The following is a 16209-nucleotide window of genomic DNA, read 5'->3' as shown; positions in this document are numbered from 1 at the left end:
AATATATTAAATGCAATAGATAGTTTAAAATGTGACAGGTGTCCAAATAAGGTAATGGAAACTTTCAGTACCAATGAGCAAGCTGTATGACCAAAGGTTACAAAGAGTTTGGAGCAACAAACACACGTTTAACTAAAAGTAGTATTCCATGCACGGGACATTACAGAAACTAACGGCTTGTACAAAACAAATGCTGTTTAATTAATGAGTTGGCAGTAATGTTTAAGAACTTTGAGACACAGCTGTTAAATGTAGATGAATTATCACACACCACATCCAGGAAAATATTCAGAGTTGAACAAAGCATGACATTATAACAGGATATTCAAGTTCTACAAAGCAGATGTTTATGACTAGAAGAAGATGTACAGGCCAGAGGTCAAGCACTCTATACAACATCAGAGATCACAGAAGAAAACATGCCACAGTCCCAGAAAGCTAATGAAAACAAGAATAATAGAAATGTGTAAACTCACAAGGCATCCTAGTGCCATTCACAAAATGGTAGAGCCAAAGTTATTAGCTCTAATTTTGGTTCTTTCCTTGAGAATGGTGCAAACATCCTGTCTGATATATATCAGGTTGTGAAGTAGAAACAGCAACAGTTTGAGTCAGTCTCTCTTCCAATAGGTCTTACTCTCAAGAAACAAAGACAGAAGACATTTATATTATTTTTAGTATAAAACCTACATCACTCAAACTCTGTGCAAGTTATATTGCCTTCTGAGTTTATTGTAGTAACATATTCATTATGGTACGTCTGAAAAATTAACATTATCTGAAGCAACTAAAGGCTTACTAAGTATGGTAGTTGTTCATGAATGGAGTTATTGCACAACTATTCACATGTTGAAGAAGATATTTATGCAGGGTTCATGAATAAGTAATCTCAAACTCCTTTGTTTGTTCCTTATGTAAACTCTCTCAAGTTGGTTGCTTGCAAGCGTGACCTACAATTGGATAAATATGTCCTGGCAATATATAAATTATTATGCACTGAGTGTAAGTTGAACCTAAGGACATGTGCACTTGTTATACCAGCAATATCCAAAGTTAAATAATTTATGATTATTTATTCATCAATGTCAGTATGTATATCAAAAATGGAAAAGGTCACAACAACGAGCCTAGAAGAACCTCACTCACAACATTAATCCAGTTAGACTAAACTTCATTATAACAACAAAATGCTTTCTTTTCTCAAACCAGTTGTCTACCCAGTAAACCAGCTTGTCTGTCACACCAACAAAGATAACTTTTCTTTCTTAATAAATCTCTTATGTGGCACCTCATCAGATGATTATTGAAAACCCAGATGCACCAAAGTTGCACCTGTATCTTCATGTGCATAAGTAACTTATTCAAAGAATGTGAAAAGAAGAATAAAACAATATTTTTTATTGGTGAAACTAAGCTGAACAATAACAATACAGTACAAGGCCTAACAGGATGTTTACAGTATGATGATGAAGTATGCTGGATATTTACATTATAGGATATGGCTTATTTTTATGATATAAGAAAATTATGTGCTAAACAATTTACCAAGTAAACAATGCACACTTTGAATATTATTTGTTATAATTTTACACCACATGGTTCAATAATATACAATGTGACATATTTTACATAAGTTTATATCATGTTAGAAATAAATCATTATATACTGTTGGTAGATCCACTCCAGCTCAGTAAACCACATACGATAGTGTCACCACATGCTATCAGCTCAGTAGACCACATACTATAGTGTCACCCCATGCCATCAACTCAGTAGACCACATACTATAGTGTCACCCCATGCCATCAGCTCAGTAGGCCACATACTATAGTGTCACCACATGCTATCAGCTCAGTAGACCACATACTATAGTGTCACCACATGCTATCAGCTCAGTAGACCACATACTATAGTGTCACCCCATGCCATCAGCTCAGTAGACCACATACTATTGTGTCACCATGCCATCAGCTCAGTAGACCACAAACTATAGTGTCACCACATGCCATCAGCTCAGTAGACCACATACTATAGTGTCACCACATGCCATCAGCTCAGTAGACCACATACTATAGTGTCACCCCATGCCATTAGCTCAGTAGACCACATACTATAGTGTCACCACATGCCATCAGCTCAGTAGACCACATACTATAGTGTCACCACATGCCATCAGCTCAGTAGACCACATACTATAGTGTCACCACATGCCATCAGCTCAGTAGACCACATACTATAGTGTCACCCCATGCCATCAGCTCAGTAGACCACATACTATAGTGTCACCCCATGCCATCAGCTCAGTAGACCACATACTATAGTGTCACCCCATACCATCTAACCAAATTTAAATTACTTTACAAAACATCTTTCATCAGTCTTTCAAACATTTTTCCCACCACTGTTGTAAGACTAATAGATCTATAAGTATTGGAACAATTTTTATAGCCTTCCTTGAAAAAAGAAGTTACATTATCTAACTTCCAATAATAGTAGTAAATAGTTCACATAGCAAACCCTTGACCACCTACTTCAAGAACCTTGAGTAATATATTATCTGGTCTAGAATCTTTTCCATTTTTTACACTTACCAATTTTTTCTTAGCAACCTCAGAATTAATGTGATAATTTTGTTCAACTGTTAAGGATGGCAAGCATGGCTAAAATGTTCATTAGTAAAAACTGAAGAAAAAATGGAACTTGACAACCCAACCATCCCACAACAATAAAATATCAACCTTCTTGTATTATCCCTCAATAGCCCTAATCCCATCCTAATATTTGCTTACCATTGGTTAAACTGAAGAAATCCTTACAATTTATGCTGTCAGTTAACTATTTTTAAAATTATTAATTTCCTATTGAACCAACTCTCTTCATCTTCTCTAAACCTCCCATGACAGTAGTTAAGTAATCAACTTAAACTTACAATTAAAACACTTTATAAACTTTGTGACCTTACCTGGACTTCTACCCACAGACACACTCTTTTAATTTTATAAAGACAGTAATTATTTTAAATATTTAAAATGTAATTTAATTTTTGTTTATAGTTCATCAGTGCCTCCTATTAATTCCATTTCTCAATTCAAAACAGATAATTCTTGTTTGATTTCTTGAAATTTGGAACCCAAATCCCCTTATTGCTTATCTATGTATCTTGTAAAACATCAAGTCTAATGGTGTTATGACTACACCCAATCATCTTCCTTAACCTCAACCCAATCAATCATTTCTATATAAGAAGTTAACAATAAATCAGAAATTGATTGATTCCTAGTGCATCAACTGGTGAAGAAAACCTTTCTGTCTAGTTTCTTCCTCTGATTTTAACATTTCCCAATCTATATGATTGAAATTAATATCTTCCATAATTGTAACCTAATTTATCACTGAATTCTTAATCTGACTGTAGAGTTTCTCATGTTTCATCTGGTGGTCTTTAACAAATTACAACTAATGTCTTTTCCCATTATAAACACTAACAGAAAACCAAATAGATTCAACCTTACTATTAGCTTCAACAGGATGTATTTCACATATAGAGCCACATCTCCAAATTGTTTTAATACTTTATCAAACACCTATCACCCTGCAGTTCCCATCACAAAAACTATCTTTGTTTAATCAAGTTTCAGTTATTTTCATTACATCAAAATGTTCCACATATAGTAAATGCACAAAACTCAGCTAAATGTTATCAAACTACCATATACAGAACCAGAAAGATTATTCCAACTATACCTTAAACAGGATATGCTAGAGATATACAGTAATGCGACAAGGTAAACCTACAATAGATTCTTCCATGCTATATCTTATAACAGATGTGTTAAACCTAAAACTTATCAGATCCATGCAAGAGCAGAACAATTTATTTAATGTTCCTATCATGACCGTGTGGATTAGAATAATATATTGTGTGAAAACTCCTAATTAGGTGTGTGCAGGCTAACAGAAGACATAGTAATGATAAAGAACAGGTCAAAACTATGTTTTAAATCTGATTATGTTAACTTGAAACATTAATCACAAACATGAATTATACTCAGAATATTCAGTAATGTATAGTAAAGGAAGACAGAATAATAATTTTACTTGTTTTAGAAAGGTAGATTAAGCAAATACTATATGTTACAGATAACTATTCTTATCCTAATAAACCACATTCTTACATTAAGATCTATTACACTAAATACATTACACAAAGAAACATATTATTTGTTTAATGAGGTTTGTATTGAACAGTTCCTTTGATTTATTTGCATTATTTTGTCTCATGTTATTATGGTAGTAGTATTGAAGAACGTAAGCACACATGGTCGTTATTTATAACTGACAAATTATCATGTCTTCACATACTGACCTATTAGGTATTGAATTAAAAATTCAACTTTTTCTAAAAAAAATATTTCTATCAGTTGCATGAGGAAAAATATCGAAAACGAAGTTTGTATTTCGGGCAAATAGCAAATTACCTTATCCTAGTGAATTCACTACACAAATAAAAACACACAATACCTTTGTCAACTTTAGAAAACGTTTTCTACTCTTATGTATTTGTAAATCCAATGCTTAACCCTAGAATTTGTTATTCCTTTATATTTAAACACGTTTTTTTAACACTGTTGTTAGTACAGAGGTCACTGTAATATTAATACTTCATAGTGAATGTTTACACTGTTGTATAACTACAGTCATGTGACAAACATCTCTCTGCCCAGTATATAAAAGCCAAATATAGTGACCAACTTTGTAAAATTCCACCAAAACTCAATGACTGGAAAAATTCTTGACCCCTCCTTCCACTGAGAATTTGTTTGTTTGTTTTTTAAATTTTGCTCAAAGCTACTGGAGGGCTATCTGCGTTAGCCGTCCCTAATTTAGCAGAGCAAGACAAGAGGGAAGGCAGCTAGTCATCATCACCCATTGCCAACTCTTGGGCTACTCTTTTACCAACAAATAGTGGGATAGACCATAACATTATAATGCCCCCATGACTGAAAGGGCAGACATGTTTGGTGCGACAGGGATTCGAACCCGTGACCCTCGGATTACGAGTGGAACGCCTTAACATGCTTGGCCATGCCGGGCTCTCCACTGAGAAACAGATATACCATGAGACTGTCATGCTATGTACAACCAAGGAACACAGCATTAAAATGTAGAAGTCTCTTCAAACCATATCCTGCACCATCTAGCATCTCTCATTCAAAATAAAAGCTGTAGTTATAACAGATAAGTCACTGACCCCAAAATTATTTGTTCTATTATTTTTAATAAGATAATAGAATAGCATATAAAGCTGGCACACTACTCACAAGCAGAGCTGATGAGAGGGCAGACACAAAGAAGGGGGGAACAATTGCCTACGGGTATGTTGAGGGATCTGGCAGTTGGATATTCCAAAGCTCACTAGAAGTGCATACTACCTGAAGAGCTAAAATGTCTACTGCTTTTTCATGAATTAATGAAGAAATTTGTCATCCAAGTTTCTTTAGGCTGGATAAATAAGCTAAAGTACATCTGAAAGAAAACCACTGACCAATTTATATACAACTGTAAAAGTAAACAAATTCATGGTGATTTAATATCTAAATGCATTCCTTATTTTACCATTATAACTGATATTGTAAACTAATGTCCACAGAGTAAAAACTATATTAAATTGTTCACATTTTCATTGATAAATGAAAGATACAAAAATAATTTATGGTTATCAAAGGGTCATTTAGTTATTCAAGCTCAAACCCAGAGTTACAGTTTCAACTTTTAATTTTTTTTACATTCTTACTTGTTCAGTCACTTTCTTAAAACTTACAAAAGCAAATACCCATTTATCAAGAACTGCTATCATTAATTAAGAATAATCGATATATTGAAAAGTTCTTACACTTTGTAACAATAAGATTAATAATATCGTACCATAAAGTACGATAAAGAATTTCCCAATAATAGTTTTTCTAATTCTAAATTTCTCTGGCCTGTTGTTATGAATGTTTGTCATTGAGCCCAGTTTTGTTTTTTACATCTTGCCTCGAATCACAACATCGCTTTAAACACAAGAAATAAAATTACCTCATACTCATAGTAGATGTCAAATAAGCTGTAGCTATTTAGCGTTGTTTAAGTATTAAGAATTGTGAGCTTATGTTATTAATGTATGATTTCACGTTCAATCTTCGACCTCCTCCAACTCCTGGACCCCACAATCTCTGCTCCAGTTCTTATTTTCGCCGCCTCTTGATGTTGACGATCGATTTAAACTTCGTCAAATTCCTGTTGAATGACAGTCATAATATAACTTGTAAAAATACCAATTTACTGTATACGTTTAAAATATATATGTTGTATAACTCTCACTCTATTGGTGCTAAGAGCGGAAACGAACCACACATACAAGAAAAAACAGATACAACAGATATTCCTTGAACATACGATTAGTCAATCAGCAACCAAACGACACCACGATTTACGTGACGTCAAGCTCAAAGGTGGGTTTCTTTCAAAAACAAATCAATATTAATAACCTTTAAGTTTCAGTCTGATCAAGTAAACATGTCAACAGTGACAAATACATTTTAATGTGGTAACTTAACGTTGACCAATAAAGTTTTGAACATCCAGAGTGAATTACGTATTCGTACAATTATTACAATAAAAGTCAAGACTTAAAAACATCATATTGTTATATCTTTTAAACAGTTATGATCACAAAAACTGCTGTAAGATTCTTAATTTTGTTATAAATATTCGAAATGAAAAATATATAAAAAACATATCATTCATATCTTGACGAAAGTGCAAATACAGTTTAAATAATAGCCGACAGTAACATACATAACTTTGTCTTTTGACAAAAGGGGTAACGCTTGAAAAAATAATAAAGAATCAAGTGCCATAATTAAGCAATTATATTTTTAACATAAAGTAACTAGATATTTTTAATGATCAACTATGTAAGCGTTCGTCTTTACTGAATTACTTATACTATATCAACTGAAAACACATTCAATTGTTCACAGATTCTCATCTATATAAATATAATAGTGCTGTCTGTTGTACGCCCATGTCAATATTTCGCAGACTCTGAATGGATCTTCAAAAAATTTGTTATAATAGTTCATTAGGCCCATAACGTTTGGACACGTGATAATTTACAGCTGTGCAGTTTACATGGGTGTTTTTGTCTAGGGGCCTGGCATGGCCTAGCGCGTTAAGGCGTGCGCTTCGTAATCTGAGGGTCGCGGGTTCGCGCCCGAGTCGTGCCAAACATGCTCGCCCTCCCAGCCGTGGGGCGTTATAATGTGACGGTCAATCCCACTTTTCGTTGGTAAAAGAGTAGCCCAAGAGTTGGCGGTGGGTGGTGATGACTAGCTGCCTTCCCTCTAGTTTTACACTGCTAAATTAGGGACGGCTAGCACAGATAGCCCTCGAGTAGCTTTGTGCAAAATTCCAAAACAAACAAACAGTTTTTGTCCATTACTTCCCCCTGTTGATTTCTCTGTCAAATTTGACATGAAGGATTATTGGGTCCATATAGAGATACATGCAAATTTGCAGTTTCACATTTCGTGTTTTGCAGTTTTATGGGCATTTTTATAATTATGTGTAAAGGTGGCAACTTTTAATGTCGTAAGATATCTTTTATTTAATCATGAATTTACAACATTTCCGTCTAGGGGATGTTTGTTTGTTTGTTTGTTTTTGAATTTCGCACAAAGCTACTCGAGGGCTATCTGTGTTAGCCGTCCCTAATTTAGCAGTGTAAGACTAGAGGGAAGGCAACTAGTCATCACCACCCACCGCCAACTCTTGGGCTACTCTTTTATCAACGAATAGTGGGATAGACCGTCACATTATAACGCCCCCACGGCTGGGAGGGCGAGCATGTTTGGCGCAACAGGGATGCGAACCCGCGACCCTCAGATTACGAGTCGCACGCCTTAACACGCTTGGCCATGCCGGCCATGTCTAGGGGATGTCACTCCAGCTAGTATTTATAATATACTTTCATCTCTAATATCCCCAAATTAACTGGATTCTTGACATCAAACGTGCGATATTTTAGGCGCTCTCGGTCTAATTTAACACCATAAGTTAGTTCAAGTTCAAGCTGAAGACAATATATTTTTCCTTAATTTTATATTAAAAACGTCCATCAATAATCGAGTAATAAATCACATTTTAAAACACGTATTTTAGCAATATTCATCTGAGTTCAGCTTTTAGGATGAAATATGTTGTTAGGCAAGAAACATACTGGACCCAAAAATGATAGATATGAAATTACAATGAATGTTTTAAGATAGTGGTTCTCAAAATTTTTAGGCTCATGCACCACTTTTTGTTTAAATTTTTTGTCTGTAGTCAAAACTAATTTTTAAATAGAAAATAAAATCTTGTAACAAAGTTTGATATTTTAAACTATTACCCATAAATGGAAAGGATATGATTGTTTTTTCTTATGCAGTTTAAGAATATATGAAGCGTTTTTTCATCAGTTTGAAGGAAAGTAAACATTGGCAAGACTATGATGATAGAGGTTGAGTTCAAATGTAAAGAGTTATGTACGTTTATGCAAGAAGCTCAGTTTAGACTTATAAATATCATATTATTTATTTGTTTTGTTTTTTTGCATAGTAACGCACCAACATTGGTACACGAACCACAGTTTGAAGCTTCGCGTCTTAAAACACAATGAAACGCTTGTTTTTATTTTACAGCAAAATCGTATTAGGCTATCTGCTGTGTCCACTGCAAAGAATCAAGTCTTGGAATTTAGACACTTAATTCCGTAAATTAATTTAATTTTTTTTAATTCTAATTAGCCAAACCACCAGCTTTCTCTTATTTAACTTGTAACGATATAATAAAGTCACAATATTAAACCTGCCCCCCGCAAATACAGCGGTACGTCTGCGAATTTACAACGCTAAAATCAGGAGTTCGATTTCCCTCGGTGGGCTTAGCAGATAGCCCGATGTGGCTTTGCTATAAGAAAAACACACACAATTTTAAACCTAACGAATGCAGTTGCTCCAAATATAGCTAAAAAAAATTAAATATTTGATTTCAAATATATGTTTTTATTGCATTTATCTCTCAATGTTGTGCGGATTTCAAATCTATTGAGAACATGTAACTACAACGGAACCAATGTAAAAAATTATATTGTGCAATTCATTGTTTGAGGTTAAGTTTAGGTTAGACGTCAAAACTTGTTTGACAATATTCTTTATAAGAAAACTTATGAATGAAAGGAAAGGAGAATAGGCAATAATTCGTCATTTACACCATAGATATAAATAACACTAGGCTGTAAATCATGTGATTTTCGGCACGAGGAAGGGCCTCCATTGCTACATGTTGAGCTTTCAAGACCCCCATTCGAACTAATAATGGTAAGACGATCTTACTTCGGAACTTATGACCATTTTCCATCTAAACTGGACGTTTGGATAATTTTGTTATTTGGTTTAAATAGTTTTTCGCCTTTCGTCTTCAAGTCAGTATCTATGTAGGCGCTGATTTGAAGACGAAAGGCGGAAGACTTTCGAAACGTCGTCCTCTACACTTATGTCTCCACGACAGGCAGTTGCCGTCCATTCTACAAAGTTTAATCAAACTGTATGTATTTATATGAACTTAAATAAACTTGATGTACTTTGTTCAATATCAGTCTCAGAATTGTTTTCTTTAGTCTAACCATAAACTACATCGAGTTAGTGACTTGTGAGTTCCATTTGCCACTGTATTACTCAATTAAATAAATTTGGTGTAATTGACAGTAAAGTTAAAGTTCCAATAGTTAACCTAAGGGCTTATTCATTACAGTCCTTGAACTACGCTGATTAACACTGGCTCTAAAGCTACAATCATTTGACATGATTTGATGACAGACATGTGGACGACTGTTTCAAATAGTGATAAAAGAAAATGTAGTAATGTGAACATAAAGTTCCAGCAGGAAGAAAACTGGAAGTTGCCATTATTGTAGGAAGCTTCTCCGCACTTCATGCTGTGTAGGTGATTGGTATTATGAAGAATGCTTGTTTGGAACTGAATACTTGCAGAGATATGGATGTGATATTAGACTAGCTTCAAATCGCTTCACAGTCTATGAGTGGAGATTTCCATGCACTATATGATAATTACTACATCAGAGTGACAACAAGGAGAGCAGTAATTGTACCACAAAGAAGTGAACTACTTATAACAAGACTTAATAAAAATAAATTTACATCTAGTGATTGAGTTGTAATAGAACCAAACCCTCCAGTATGTCCTCAGTGACTGATAGTTGGAAAAACTCTCGAGGTTCTTAAGTACTGAGTTGTTATCATAAGGACCATAAACACAAAAAATCATAAAATTTGAGTCAAATGTGAATGAAACATTTCACTTAGTAATTCTATAACAAAAATATCAAAGTAATTAATTTGAATAATGATGTAGGAAGTCTGATGTCAAATCTCACATAAAAATAGCTTATTACCTCACTTTCAAAAGCTGTATAACCACAGCTGTGGAGGTATTACACCAAACTAGGATATTAACTGTAATGGTGACTTAATGACTCATAAATAGGATATTAACTGTAATAGTGACTTAATGATACACCACTAGGATATTAACTGTAATAATGACTTAATGATACACCACTAGGATATTAACTGTAATAATGACTTAAAGGTGAATTTTACATATAACTACTCATACTGATTAATTTTGCAGGTTTAGATTTTTGATAAAAAATATGTGATAAGAAATGAAACATAGAACTTGGTGCAGAAAGAGCCCTTTCCGAGCCGCAATCCGAACGTTTTAGTTTTTACGTTTGCTGCTAGGAAAAGTACTATGACGTAATAGTTTCCAAACAAACCGCCAACACCAGCGCGTTGAATGTAAATAAACATGGCCAGTGCATACGGAGAAAAAGAGGCGAAGTCTGTTTTGACTTTTCGTTCTGAACATTGTCGAGTAGCGCCATATCAATTCGAACCTACTCTGAACGAACCTGGAACAGTTACTTTTGAAACAAATCTGACAAGTTCTAGTGATGAGGACAGTTCCACGAGCGAAAGTGGCGAAACTGTGAGTTATACTGATAGTGCCCAGACCGGTTGCGAGTTGGTCATACCTCCAGTGGAAGAATGGTAAGCCTAAGTCATGACAACAAATATGGTCTGTATTATTTCACGTGTAATTTTAATCATCTCGAAACCTGTCTGGCGTTTATAAATTATTGGTATCACAGACTGGGTTTTATTTGTTTATACTTTGCCGACTATGGTAACTAATACTTGCCCCCTTCCACAATTATTGTACCGGGTATTTATGACTCGTAACAAAATGAATTTCAATTATACGTCATAATTCTGTCTATAAAATCAAACTAGATATAGCAGTCTGAATAGTTAATTTATTTTGAAAGCAACGCAGTAAACCATGTTATCATAAAACAAACATAAAGTAGCAATATCAAGACAAAAAATAGTCTCACAAAGTATGTAATTTTAAAAAAGCACCGATAGATTTACATAAAACACTAGCACTGAAAGGAACACAATGGTCGGCGCGCAACGAAGCGTGTTTGGCAACTATTACGTCATAGTTGTAAAATGTCAAGAAACAGCCAAATGACCGAGAGGAACTTTAATTCGGGAACCCGCATAATTTGTTTCATTTTTTACTCAAAAACTAAAGTGTTTAAAAATATGACAACCACACAGGAATTATACCTAACCAAAGTACAGTTTCTAAGGCAATTAGTAAATTTGTTGAAAATCCACCTTTAATGTAAATCATTCGACTAAATGTAGGCATAATTTCTGATACAACACATAGGTATAAACTACGCGACGTATGCCTAACTTATTTATCTTTGATAGATAAAGGAATATGTACAATGCCTTGCAAAAGTATTCCTCCTACCAATAATACCACTTTTTTGAGGAAATACAAATAACGTGAACATTTTTTATAAACGAACTTACCTTTATTTAAACTCTAACTATCAAACTTAATACTGTTATGTGGGAAGGAGATTAAATGTCAACAAAACCTGCAAAGAAAATATATAAATTGAAAGTTGCTTAATGCGTAAGTTTTTAGTTCGTAAGTCAGTACTTGGTCGAAGCGCCTTTGGTAGGAATTGTAGCAGTTTTGTTTGTAAGTTTATAAAACTGTTGTACATAAATCATTGTTTGTTATAACCGTTATTATAAATTATATTGTTATTTGTATATTAAAATATATTTATGTTAAGAAAGAAAATTGTGTATATCAATAATGTTAGCGAATATCACAAATTTGACATATACTGACATTCAATTAACTTCTAAATTAAAATTAAAATTTCCGGTTATATGAAATCGTAAGAGATAACATGCATAACATACTTGTCTGGGATAAATTATAATATGTAACAATACCCAAAGGGATAATCCGTGACTTTGAAATTTTCTTATAACTTTTTTATATCTGTGCTTCTCTACCGCTTTATTTCTGTTTTGTTTTGAAACCTCCTCAGTAGGTTTGTGATATCACTATATGAGTTGTGAGATGAACAGATGCATTTTCTCTGAAGTTAAGTTAAACTGCTTTGATTGTATTTAATTTATACAATTAAAAATATTCTAATTGTCCTTGAAACTCTAAATTAGTTGATAATATCAACATTTTTTCAGCTTTCTAAGTTTGGAGTAAGAATATTCTAATTGTCTTTGAAACTCTAACTTAGCTGCATAATATCAACATTTTTTCAGCTTTCTCAGTTTGGAGTAAGTTTTGTAGGTTCTAAATATAGAATAGCTTTTGAAAGTTTATGATTGGAAGATCAGTCGTCAAAAAAAGAAGGAAACTTTGCAGGGGATAGGTGTGAATACCTTTGCAAGGTGCTGTTCAAAACTTAAAATTGTTTTTCTTTCGGATTAATTCGTTTCTCCCCGCTAGTACAGCGATAAGTCTACGGATTTACAATGCTAAAATCTGGGGTTTGATTCCCCTCGTGGGCTCAGCAGATGGCCCGGTGTGGCTTTGCTATAAGAAAACACACACACACACAATTTGTTTCATCATTAGTTTGAAGTTTTGAATATTTAAGAAAAATATAAAAGAAATGTGTCAGATTTTAAGAAGATCTAACTGATTTAGGTTTTCAGTAATTGAAGTACTATTTATAAACTAAAAACATAACACATTATTGTGTTTTAATATAACCTACTTTTATTTTATTGCCTGTTTAAATGTTTTTCTTAGGAGATCAGAATCTTATTGTTTAAAAATAATGAGTAAAAATTTAGTCTAAGCACACAACTAAAATTATAATATATATATATATAAATATATATATTTAAATATAAAACAACAATAAATTATTTGAGAGGGAATGTCAAAGAATATTCGATTAACTTCTATATTAGGCGTGAAACTAGCCCTGCTTATCTCTGACCCAGCGTACTTTGTATTTAAGTTTTAGTGTGTTATTGTTTGAATTTTAGGAGGGTAGAATAGGGTGTGAGAGTATTCAAGCAAGGGGTAGAAGGGTTACCGTAAACTGGAAGCAAACTGTTTTTTTGTATAATTTATACGTAAATAATTTTATCTTATAGCTTAATAAAATCTAACAATCGATAAGTAATCAAAATTGTGATGTCAGCGGAACTTAACACTCTTCTTGAGATGGGATTTCCTCAAAACCGTGCGTAAGTGTATTATTAATATTTTGACGACAATAATGAAATTAAACTGGTAATTCTATATGATTCTGCGATCGGTTGGGTCCAAAGATAAGTTATACAAACTTGTAATGCTATAGACTTTAATCGAAGTTGAATTGTATTTTAACTTTGTCATGTGTGTGTGTGTTTTCTTACAGCAAAGCCACATCGAGCTATCTGTTGAGTTCACATTAAGTGTCATAATGTCTGTTAAATTGAATTATAATTTCAAGGTATTAATACCTAAAGATAGGCAAGGTAAAAGGAGAACTTAGCGACACCTGGTACACCGAGGTCACTGTGTAATTACTTCTAATCATAAATACACACTCTGTTGGTAGTACAGCTACAAACTAATTACTGATATGTATTTAATGTACAGTTAACTGAATTCAGGTACAGTATGTTTATAGATAATGTTTTTTCATTAGTCACCTTTCAAGAGACAGTGTTTTTTAAAATAGAATATTAGGTGATTGAATGGGTGGTACTCTGTACATTGCAAAACACCGATTTTGTATGGAGAGTTTTTTTACTTCTGTTTGTTCATTGTAATATTTTAAAGTACTGAAAATATAATATTGTTACATGCTTCACTTGGGTTCCTACAATGCTGAAATCTTGCCTGTGGGTAGTTACAATTGGAAGGATTTGGGATGTTATCTACTCACCTGGGTTTCTTCCTCCTGTACGAATCAGTTTTTATCAACTAATTACTTATTTCACCAGTAAATATGATATTTTTAACAATTTTATTATGTAAAATTTTTACAAGATTTTGTAATATATTTTATCACCTAGGTATGGTTGATGGTATTTTTATTATAATTTGTCTATTCACGTAAGTGATTTAAGATAATTGCTTGTGTGTGTAAATCACATATCTATGAAACATTACTTACATAACGTTCTAATTCTTTCTCCTTTAGAGAAAAAGCACTGGTTTTGACTGGAAACCAAGGTGTTGAGGTTGCCATGGAATGGTAATCCAGTTATAATTTTTAGATAATTTGTATTACATTTTAAAGTTTTTATGTAACTGTTGTACATATATTAGTCTTAAACCTAAATTTATTAAACAATATTAATATTACGTGCACACTAGAGATATGATATTGTAAATTTAACATACCCATTAAAATCATAATTGTCTTCTATCAAAAAATTTAGCAACAGTGATGGACTAAATGACCTACCAAGTAATTAATTCAATATCTTTCTTAAAAGGTGATACTGGTCACCCATCCTACTAGACTTCAGGTCCATTTTACACCTGCAGATAGTTCTGTAGTTATATAACATGTATGTATGTTTTATAGTAAAATGCTTTATGTGCAGTTTGAAAGACATTCCTTCTTTGTAAATATGATTACTGTTTTAAAGAAATGAGGTTAAACATGACATTGACAGGTCATTTAATAAGGTTAAACATGACATTGACAGGTTATTTAATGAGGTTAAACATGACATTGACAGGTCATTTAATGAGGTTAAACATGACATTGACAGGTCATTTAATGAGGTTAAACATGACATTGACAGGTCATTTAATGAGGTTAAACATGACATTGACAGGTCATTTAATAAGGTTAAACATGACATTGACAGGTCATTTAATACATGGAGCACCATATCTAGTTCTAGGTGCCGTTAACAGTACTTACTTGTCAAATGAAAATCCACCCTAAGAACTTCTAACTTTGGGCGTACAATAATTCAAGAATTAATTAATAATTGTGCTGATAAGTAAAATTCATTTTCTAATGAAACTATTATCAAGTTCTGAGTTTTGCTGTGAAAATAATCATCAGATAATAAGCTCTATATTTTAAAGTGTTCATTAAATTATTCTTATATTTGAAAAGTGTAAAACTGTCAGTATAACCCTGAACAATTACAATGATATACTGGTAAAAAAACAAACAAACTAAAATGTGTGTGTGTGGCTTTAGTATCTCGGCAGTTATCCAGTATATTTCACCTCAGGACTTAATCTTTGGAAATCTAAGCCCTTACATTTAAAAAATAAAAATCACAATTTTTTTCAAACCAATTTAATCAGTTTCCTAAATCCATTAGTTTATGATTTTAAAATAATTATTTAAGATAAAATAATCCAAATGAACATTTGTCACCTTGGTTCACATATAAGAGCATTTACAGCTAAGCCTCATCCAGTTCTTCAAGCATTTCCACCAAGATGATCAGTTTGAGGAAGCAACAAGTGAAAAACAGTTTAATAGACTGTGTTCTGCAAAGAGTAGAGACGGATGTAAGAGTTAGAGACTGTATTCAAAAAATTAAAACCTAAGATTAATGTCAACTGCTCTTGACATGTTATAATTACCCACACTAACACCTGGACACTGAATCTAAAGAAACAGTAAAGTGTAAAAGTTTCGATAGAAACTTAACAAAACCTTAAACTTGAAGTAATTAAACTATGAAAACAAAATTCAAAGTAGTAACATGCATCGTGTTGTC

At 33.0% G+C, this 16209-nt stretch overlaps 2 protein-coding genes across 3 annotated transcripts in view; one reads left to right on the top strand and one right to left on the bottom strand.

Moving 5' to 3' along the window:
* Nucleotides 1-6517, bottom strand: part of LOC143251870 (vasodilator-stimulated phosphoprotein-like) — a 70790-nt gene extending 64273 nt beyond the window's left edge. Inside the window, exons 1-2 of one of the 2 annotated variants that reach the window (XM_076503177.1) lie at nt 6080-6421; nt 5323-5527 (exon numbers count right to left, since the gene is read on the bottom strand). Coding sequence is in view for 1 of the 2 variants with exons in the window: in XM_076503175.1 (XP_076359290.1) it covers nt 6080-6090 (11 nt within the window). In the remaining variant the exon portion in view is untranslated. Of the gene's footprint in view, nt 1-5322; nt 5528-6079 lie in introns of both variants that reach the window. The other variant, XM_076503175.1, reaches the window with a different exon arrangement.
* Nucleotides 6518-13427: 6910 nt separating this feature from the next.
* Nucleotides 13428-16209, top strand: part of LOC143251865 (UBX domain-containing protein 1-like) — a 31861-nt gene continuing 29079 nt past the window's right edge. The window contains 2 exon segments of the mRNA XM_076503162.1: nt 13428-13710; nt 14655-14708. Of these exon segments, the coding sequence (XP_076359277.1) occupies nt 13658-13710; nt 14655-14708 (107 nt within the window). The 5' untranslated portion in view covers nt 13428-13657.

This window comes from Tachypleus tridentatus, chromosome 6 (assembly GCF_004210375.1).
Source record: "Tachypleus tridentatus isolate NWPU-2018 chromosome 6, ASM421037v1, whole genome shotgun sequence".
NCBI classification, from domain to species: Eukaryota; Metazoa; Arthropoda; class Merostomata; order Xiphosura; family Limulidae; genus Tachypleus; species Tachypleus tridentatus.
Note: the sequence above shows the minus strand (reverse complement) of the source record. Positions and strands in the feature narration are given on the sequence as shown.